This window comes from Dendrobates tinctorius, unplaced genomic scaffold (genome assembly GCF_039654945.1).
Source record: "Dendrobates tinctorius isolate UK_male_01 unplaced genomic scaffold, ASM3965494v1 ptg000156l, whole genome shotgun sequence".
NCBI lineage: Eukaryota > Metazoa > Chordata > Amphibia > Anura > Dendrobatidae > Dendrobates > Dendrobates tinctorius.
The window spans coordinates 31,966,222-31,976,542 of record NW_027361823.1 but is presented as its reverse complement, the minus strand read 5'-3'; the positions used below and the strand labels follow the sequence as shown (position 1 = coordinate 31,976,542).

At 38.1% G+C, this 10,321-nt stretch overlaps 1 protein-coding gene across 1 annotated transcript; it reads right to left on the bottom strand.

The window, feature by feature from the left end:
- Positions 1–8,043: 8,043 nt before the first annotated feature.
- LOC141051232 (taste receptor type 2 member 40-like) lies at positions 8,044–9,000 on the bottom strand. Its single transcript, XM_073548104.1, has one exon. The coding sequence runs from the start codon at positions 8,998–9,000 to the stop codon at positions 8,044–8,046; it is 957 nt and encodes a 318-aa protein (XP_073404205.1).
- Between the last annotated feature and the right edge of the window lie 1,321 nt (positions 9,001–10,321).

The window sequence follows — 10,321 nt, the reverse complement described above, 5'->3', positions numbered from 1 at the left end:
GAAGGAAGACAGGAATAGAGATCCTGTCGCCTGACCCGAACGGAGATGCAGGGACTGAAATGTAGCAGAGCCAGGAGGGTGAGTAGAACTGGAGGATGGTGAACGATGCAATATTCACCTGTCCCTGTTCCACCGCTGCGCTCTGTCTTCCAGGTCCTCTGGCTGTGACGCTCAGGTCAGAGGGCGCAATGACGTGTTTAGTGTGCGCCCTCTGTCTGAACAGTCACTGCAGAGAGCCGGAAGACACAGTGGCGTGCGGCGGTGGAACGGGGACATGTGAATATCGCAAGTGATGGTGGCCTGAGCCAGCGGCGACACTGGCACCTGGCCCTCAGCTACGAGAGGTGAGTATGTCATTTTTTTAAATCCCAGCAGCATTATATGGGGCATATTTTAATATGGAGCATCTTATGGGGCCATCATTAACCTTTATGGAGCTTAATATGGGGCATATTTTAATATGGAGCATCTTATGGGGCCATCATTAACCTTTATGCAGCATTATATGGGGCATATTTTAATATGGAGCATCTTATGGGTCCCATCATGAACTTTATGGAGGATCATATGGGGGCCCATCATGAACTTTATGGAGCATTATATGGGGCGCATTTTGTATGAAGCATCTTATGGGCCCATCATGAACTGTATGGAGGATTATATGGGGCTCCTGATTAAATATGGATATTCATAGAATCATAGAATCGTAGAGTTGGAAGGGACCTCCTGGGCCATCTGGTCCAACCCCCTGCTCAAAGCAGGATTCGCTAAATCATCCCAGTCAGATGTCTGTCCAGCCTCTGTTTGAAGACTTCCATTGAAGGAGAACTCACCACTTCTCGTGGCAGCCTGTTCCACTCATTGATCACTCTAACTGTCAAAAAGATTTTTCTAATATCTAATCTGTGTCTCTTCCCATTCAGTTTCATCCCATTGCTTCTAGTCTTTCCTTGTGCAAATGAGAATAAAGTTGATCCTTCTACAATGTGACAGCCCTTTAGATATTTGTAGACAGCTATTAAGTCTCCTCTCAGTCTTCTCTTTTGCAAACTAAACAATCCCAAATCCTGCAACCTTTCCTCATAAGACAGGGTTTGCAGACCGGTCACCATTCTAGTCGCTCTTTTCTGAACTTGCTCCAGTTTGTTGATGTCTTTTTTAAAATGTGGTGCCCAAAACTGGACACAATATTCCAGATGAGGTCTGACCAAAGAGGAGTAGAGGGAAATAATGACTTCACGTGATCTAGACTGTATGCTTCTGTTAATACATCCTAGAATTGCATTTGCCTTTTTTGCTGCTGCATCACACTGTTGACTCATATTCAGTCTGTGATCTATTAGTATACCCAAGTCTTTTTCACATGTGCTGTCACTTAGCCCTATTCCTCCCATTCTATATATGCTTTTTTCATTTTTATTGCCCAGATGTAGTACTTTGCATTTCTCCCTGTTAAAAACCATTCTGTTAGTTGCTGCCCACTTCTCCAGTTTATTTAAATCTTTTTGAATCCTCTCTCTCTCTTCTCTAGTATTAGCTATCCCTCCTAGCTTTGTGTCATCAGCAAATTTAATCAGTTTACCCTCAATTCCTTCATCTAAATCGTTGATAAAGATGTTGAACAATACAGGGCCCAGGACAGAGCCCTGTGGTACCCCACTTGAGACATTCTTCCAACTGGATGTGCAGCCATTTACGACCACTCTTTGGGTCCGATCACAAAGCCAGTTATGAATCCACCTAACAGTTGCCTTGTCCATTCCATACTTAGTCATTTTTTCAATAAGGATTGTATGAGAGACTTTGTCAAATGCTTTGCTGAAGTCAAGATATACTATATCTACAGCATTTCCTTGATCCACCCAATCAGTGATACCGTCATAGAAGGAAATTAAGTTAGTCTGACATGACTTATTAGTTAGAAACCCATGCTGACTCTGTTTAATCACTTCATTCTTATCCAGGTATTGACATACATGTTGTTTAATAATTTGTTCAAAGATCTTTCCTGGTATAGAAGTCAGACTCACCGGCCTATAGTTGCCTGGGTCCACCTTCTTCCCCTTTTTGAAGATAGGAACAACATTTAACCTACTGATGTCTCAATTAATTTTACTTTTATTGGTATCTATTTTTAGCTTTGAAATTTACCAGTAGCTGCTGCATTTCCCACCCTAGGCTTATACACAAGTCAATAAGTTTTTCCATTTTTTTTGTGGCAAAATTAGGGGCCTCGGCTTATACTCGAGTATATACGGTACATTTATTCACATATCCTTAATCTTGTAGGAATAAAAATACAGTTACAGTAGGTTCACACGTTGCATTTTTGCAGCATTTGAAATCAATTTAAATCTGCAGCTTGTCAATTGTTTCAGCATTTTCACAGCATTTTTTCACCATAGAAGGAAATGAGAGTGCAAAAAACTCATCCATGCATTTTTGATGAATAACGCTATCCTTATTAAATATGTGCTATACAAAATGACACAATCTGTACCACAAAATGCAGCAAATACATTGCAAAACCTGTTTTTTTTAGGCAGCTTTTTTACTGCCAAGAAAGCAGGTTTGACCTGCAGAAAAAAATGCATAAATGTGAACATAGCCTAAACTGTTTAAAATCACCAGTGCTCCATTTATTGTTTAACTCAGCAACCATCTTGTTCCAAGCATTAGAAAGATTGTTAGAGAAAGATGATCAAATACAGAGCATCACAGAAAACCCAATCTATATTATTTATTGCTAAAAACAGCCTAGGCAGAAGCAGTCTTGTGGGAAATCATGAATTAGTATAAAAGACTAAACTATTGATTGTCTAGTGCCATTCCTTCTAAAGCTGAAAAGAACAAACATTCCGATAATAGGTCTGGCAAAGAAATGATGGAAGAAAAAAAAAAAGGATCGTTCTAAAAAACTTGCTTTATTGAAGAAAATTTAAAATAACAGCATGTCGGTTTTCTCCTCTCCAGCAGAGGATACGCTGGGGGGCACTAGAAACAGCTACACGTTTCGATCCACTAAGGATCTTTTTCACAGCTGTCGATCCTTTTTTTTTTTTTTTCAATCAATGCTTCGCTGAAGTCCAGACTAGGTTCCGTGCTCCGGCTGTTTGGTTGGTGAGCTGGCTAGGGCTTTTCAACCAATATCTTTATATTTGTGCTGACAAAGAAATACAGCCAAATTTTTATGGCTAAAGACCATAAAGGTCATAGTGGCTGAAGGTCAGCACAAGTAAATAATAATTGATAAAATAAATTCATATACAGTTGACCCAGAAGTTTACATACACTATATAAAAAGGCACTTCTGCATGTTTTTCTCAATATTTGATATAAAATAAGAATAAACCTTTCCTGTTTTAGGTCAGTTAGGATTACCATAATTCTTAATATTTGCCAAATGCCAGAATAATGAGAGAGAGAGAGAATGCTTTAAGGCATTTTTATTACTTACTGCAAAGTCAAACGTTTCCATACACTAAGATTACTATGCCTTTACACAATTCTGGACTGCTCATATGATGATGTCATGTGTTTAGAAGCTTCTGTTTTTTGGCAAAACTTGAGTTAATTAGAGACACACCTGTGGATGTATTTTAATGCACACCTGAAACACACTGCTTCCTTGTGTAGTATCATGGGAAAGATTCAAGAAATCAGCCAACATATCAGGAAGAGAATTATGGACTTGCACAAGACTGACTCATCCTTGGGTACTCAAAATGTTAGGCTATGTTCATATGTTACGTTTGTGATGCTTTTTTTCTGCAGGCGAAACCTGATCTCCTGGCAGAAGCAATTTGAAAAAGCAGGTTTTGCTGAGTGCTGTATATTTTGCAGGCTTTTTTACTACGTTTTTGTCAGGGTACATTTGTCTCTTGCTGATAAAGCTTAGGGCATAAAAAAATAATCTGATTTAACTTCATCAGGTTTTGGTACCAAAAATGCATGCAAAACCCGATACCAGTGTTTTTACAGCGTTTTTGCAGCGTTTTTTGCACCACCCATTGTGATCAAAGGGTGAAAAACACTGCAAAAAATGCTGAAAAAACACTGAAAGAAGTGACATGCTGCATTTTGAAAAAAAACTGAGCTCTTTGACCAAACAGTCAGGAAAAAAAGCAAGGTGTGTGCATGAGATTTCTGAAATCACATAGACTTTGGTGGTTCTGTGAAACGTAGCTGGCAATTTTGTATAAAAAAATGCATACAAAAAAGCTGCAAAAATGCAACATCTTAATATAGCCTTAGGCTTCAAGACAATGGTTTTGTTCACTCCAACAATGCATTTAGCTTTCTTTATAGGATTGTCGGTTTCCAATTTTTCGTGCCTTATTGGGTAAAATTTGCCAATTTCTCTTACTATTTTCCAATTTTAGGAAATTTAGCAGAGATCACCTATCACAATGTCATCCATTGACCAGTCACCTGCACTTAACATGCTTTGTGGTCATAAATCAATCATTAATTATTTTTATTCATTGCAAGGACTAAAATCATAAAAGAGGCAAAGTAAGTGGTATAGGCATAGATTCCTCTTATAATGAAACACAGTCAGCCTTGGCTAATATCTAAATGATTAGCTATGTCATCACTGTCAGATAGAAAATGTCATATTAATACATAAAAAACACATTTACATTTAAAAGAATAAATAATAATTTGGTGTAATAAATGACAAGTCCTAGTTGTTTGGTCTGCTAGATCTAGTAAATTATTATTATACTTTCGCTGTAATTTTGTTCTAATTTTGCATAAGATAGCTGCACTTCATCGACTATAAGAAGCAGGTTATTATGATAGAAATGCATCACTTTCATATATGAAATAAATGAAATAAACATGAGAAATTAAATATGACAATTGCAAGGGATATTCTCTTTAACATGTAGATGGGTACACTGGATATAAAAAGGTCTACGCACCCCTGTTAAAATGCCAGGTTTTTGTCATGTAAAAGAAATCATACCACAAAGAATCAATTAAGAACTTTTTCCACCTTCACCCATAATCTGTACACAAATCCATTGAGAAACCAACTAAAATAATTTTGAGGGGGGAAATAAAAATAACAACACAACTAAAATAGTGTGGTTACATAACTGTGAATAGCTTTTTACAATTGGGGATTTGATTAGGTTCAGAATTAGCTAATCATCATCATTTACAGTAATACTTACTAACCCCATATAAAATGTAGCAGTTCTTGCAAGGTTTTCCTGATATTTTCTTAGTTGTTGTTTTTCAGCAAAAACCAGGGCCTATAAACAGCTTACAACACAGCAAAGGAATCCCGTGGTTTAAAAGCTTTTAGTTAGGAGAAGGGTATAATGTTCTTTAAGGCACTAGATATCCTATGGAACCCTGTAACAACGGTAATCAAGAAGAGTTTTCAATTTGGCATAACAGTGGCATTACCTACCTCTGAATGTCCCTCAAAAATGTATAAAAATACATGAAGAAAATTGTCCTTTGAGGCTGCCAAGAGGCCTACAGCAAATTAAGAAGCTGAATGAATTTTTGGCAATTACTGGTTGTGTAATACATGTGACAACAAGTCCTTTATTCTTCATTTGTCTGACCTATAGGGTAGGGTGGCAAGACAGAAGATTTTTCTTACAAAAGAAAGCATCCAAGCCTGGCTATGTTTTGGCAAAATCTAAATCTAGGCTGCCAAAGGCATATGAGAAATAGTGTTATAGTCTGATGAGACAAAGGTTGGAATTTCTAGCCATAATGCCAAAAGGCATATTTGGCACAAAGCCAAACTGAGCATCACCAAAAGAATACCATAACCACAGTGAACCATGGAGAAGGCAGCAATATCCTTTGGGGCTGTTTTTTTTGGTAGAAGGAACTGGGACTTTAGTCAAGGTGGAGGGAATTAAAAATGGTTTTATATATCAGTTAATTTTGCTTCAAAACCGTCTGCCCTTTACTAAAAAGCTGAAAATGAAGAGAAATTTCACCTTTCAGCATGACAATGACCCTAAGCATACCTCCAAATCAACAAAAGAATGGCTTCACCAGAAGACGATCGATATACACAGGAGATGCCCTCATAAGCAGACAGAATTGGAGCACTATTGCAAGGAAGAGTGGGCAAAGATTGCAAATTCTATATGTGTTATGCTGATAAACTTGTACCCAAAAAGACTGAATGCTGCCATAAATTCAAAGGGTATTTCAACTAAGTATTAGTTTAAGGGTGTGCATATTTATGGAACTACGATATATTAGTTCTTTTATTTTCTTCTCCACCGAAAAAGATATCCAGTTTATTTTAAAATTGACTTGTACAGATTATGGGTGACATTAAAGGTGGAAAAAGATGTGGAATGATTCTTAATTTTAACAGGGGTGTCTAGGCTTTTTATATTAACTGCAGATGTAAAAAAGCGAAAGATGACAGACAAAGCTCTTCTTATTAATTGAAAATTAAAATCTCAATATATACATACAAAAATAATCAAAATTTGAGAGTCCTCAGTGGTTAATAGCTTTTATTGGCTAAATGAAAAGATGATAATGAATTGCAAGCTTTCGAGACTACTACTCAGGACTCTTCATCAGGCATAGTAATCACACAAAAGAAAATAGGAATAGTACAGTAAATAAGACAAGTGATTTGAAACAGAACTATTAATATTGATAATATATTACATTATGCCTGATGAAGTGACCCAAGCAGTTTTGAAAGCCTGATATTTGTTATCATCTTTTCACTTAATCATTAAAAGGTATCAACTATTGAGAAGTCTCGATTTTGATTTTTTTTCTGATGGCTAACATTATACAAACATACATTTTTCCTGTAGAATTCTAAAATACCGTATACAGTATACACGAGCATAAGCTGAGATTTACAGCCCATTTTATGGGGCTGAAAGTTCCCCTCTCGGCTTATACTTGAGTCACATATCAGTGGGGGAGGGGGAGCGGGGGTTGTCAGATCATACTTACTCCCTCCTGGCATGTCTATGCAGCCCCCTGATTCTCCCACGGTCTCCGGCGCCTGTGTTCAGGGGTCACGTGGTACCGCTCATTAAAGTCATGAATATGTGCATATTCATGACTTTAATGAGTGGTACCACTTGACCGCTGAAGGAATAGCTGCTGAAGATCTTGGGAGAAGCAGGGGGACTGCAGACACCACGCCAGGAGGGGGTAAGTATATGCAATATTAACCTGTCCCCGTTCCACTGCCGCACGCAGCTCTGTCCTCCGCGTCCTCTGTCAGTGAGGTTCAGGCAGCAGAGGGTGCGATGACGTAGTTAGTGCACGCCGAACCCTCTGCTGCCTGAACGTCACTGACAGAGGACCCGGCAGACAGAGCAGCGTGCAGCGGTGGAACGGGGACAGGTGAATATCTCAGGTGCTGGGTCCTGAGCCAACGGCGACACCGGCACCTGGTCCCCATAGCGCGCCAGTGTCCCCACCTGCTCAGGACCCCGGCACCTGGCCCCCAGCAGCGAGAGGCGAGTCTGTTTTTTTTTTTTTTGCAGCAGCATATGGGGCATAATCTCTGGAGCATCTTATGGTGCAGCATATGGGGGCATAATCTATGGATCATCTTATGGGGCAGCATATGGGGGTATAATTATGGAGCATCTTATAGGGCAGCATATGGTGGCATAATCTATGGAGCATCTTATGGGGCCATAACCTTTATGGAGCATCTTATGGGGCCATTATCAACCTTAGTGCAGCATTATATGTGGTGTATTTGGTATGGAGCATCTTATGGGCCCATCATGTACTGTATGGAGCATTATATGGGGCTCCTGATTCAATATAAAAACATTTAACCTACTGATGTCTCAATTAATTTTACTTTTATTGGTATCTATTTTTATTTTTGAAATTTACCACTAGCTGCCGCATTTTCCACCCTAGGCATATACTCGAGTCAATAAGTTTTCCCAGTTTTTTGTGGCAAAATTAGGGGGGTAGGCTTACACTTGGGTCGGCTTATAATCAAGTATATACGGTAATTATTCCTCCTTTTCCTTCCCTTAAACAAACTGGAAACAATACAAACTAATTTGTAGTAACAGTGACCTCAGTATTACTAGCAACTGATTTTATACCTAATATTCTTTTGCACATATTTGTTAGTTTTTGATTTCCTTTAATTAAAATTATGGCATTTAGTGCAGGAAAACTGGAAAGTGCAAGGAAACACATAGAAAATGTTAAACTGCCGATCGCTGTAGTTTCATTGTATATCATATTAAGGGCCCAATAAAAAAATATGTAAAGTAGTAACAGTGATGTGACTGTTTTAGCTGCATATAGGTGGGAATTGATTTTTCCACCACCGGATCCTTCATTGCTATGTTTCATTCTGTTCATGTGCATACACAGAGATGATATGATGCCACCAGCGGTAAATAAAATAATGGTACAAGCCACAGCAGATAACAGCATGTACACTTTAAATATGCAATTGCATTTGCTCTTAAATTTAAAAGAAATCACAAATGTTCTGTTCCCTGTATAGTTAGAAACACCATTAAATGAGATATCAATCACACGATACAGGTCCCAATAGGATGGTAGTCCTGCAGCCCAAGATATAACTACAGAGAAAAAGATCATCCAGGGTACCAATTCTGAAAGCTTGGCTTTTAACTTGTGAAAAAATGTCCCAGTAAAGTTGATAATCTTTACACAGTAGTAAAAGCATAAAACAGTAGAACACCAGAGACTGGAGAATGCCAAAGAAGACATGATGACCACCATTGAATTAACCACCTTGGTTTGAGCATAAAATGTTGTAAAGAAGAAGAAACAGACCTCGTTGAACAATATTGTACCTTGAAGAGAAATGTTAGAGAGGCTGATGCTATTGATGATGAAATCACAAGGGTTAAGTTTGTAGGTCTTCAGCCAATCTAGAAAGTGGACTATCAGAATGAATAGATTGCCCATTATACCCATCAAAGCCAGAAGAGCATGAAGGCTAACCCCGACAGATGGCTGTAGTTCACTCATGGTTAATGCAAAATGATATTGTCGTACTGTCTATTCCTTGAACATCAGTAGTCGGTCTTCAATGATTATTCTGGTATGATGTCAATCACATCTAGGCCAAGTTATGTCCTACTCAGCATTTTTTGCTTCTTTATGTTGTCCCAGGAAGAAAAAATTCTTTCTATTTGGAGATGCAAAGAAATCCACCGTTTGTATGTGATGTACTGTATTTATTCTTCACCTAAAAAATTGTGGTTATTATTAATTGTGGCATTTTGTTGTCTTTTTTTCAGGTGTCCACGACTTACTTCATACATCTTGTTGCAGTTGGAATACTCTGAAAATTATTACAATTCCCAATTTCTCATGGAGAGATTTGTAATTTCGTTCTCTCTGTAACTCAGTCTTCCTCTCAGTGGTAAGGCCAACCTCAACCAAGGAGCACAATCCATAGAATTTGCTAGTCACTGAAATGCGCAACAATATGGCGGTCAGAAAATATTTGCAAGTCAACTAAAAACCAGTTGGCATCCTTTCCATCTACTTATTTGTTTAATACAAATGTTGTGGGTTTCCATGTTTACTTTTTCAAATGCCTGAGATAAACATCTACCAAACAATACTAGAAATTAGCATTTGTCTGTAAATGAATCGGCAATGAATAAGCAAGTCAAGAATTCAAAAATAACTATCTTTAATTTTACTGGATAAATACTACAATAAAAGAATGTGCAATCTGTTTTGAAAGCACTGTGAGAGCACAGAGTCAGAATACCCTTGTGGGAATGGAACCTTTATATATTATTCACTGCCTAACCATCCCATTATAATGTTTATCACTTAAATCCATGATTAAAAAAGTTATTATAAGCTCCATTTTTCTTATGTTAATTAGGCCTCTGACTTGTCAGTGGGGCGTTAGTTTCCCTAGACTAGATTGGCCCTCTCTGCATGTTATCATGCCCCTAAGGGAGTGATAACATCTTTTGCAGGAGCCAGAGTCATCGCCAGCTCCCTGCAAATCTTGCGCATCAGCGCGGCTCTATTTGACGGAGTCTATGTGTCTCTGAAGCCGATTGTATGCTTCTCAGCCAAAAAAAACCCATTCCAATAAAAAAGGTCTCACAAAGAAATATAGTCAATTTTTTAGGGCCAAACACCATAAAGGTCATAGTGGCTAAAGGTCAACAAAAGTAAATAATAATTGATAAAATAAACTTATATATACTCAAAGTGTTAGTCTATGTTCACACATTGCGGTTTTTTTTCCACAACCAAAACCTGCTCACTTTTCAGAAGCACTGTCAAAAAAGCAGGTGTTGCTTTTTTTTACAGCGTTTTT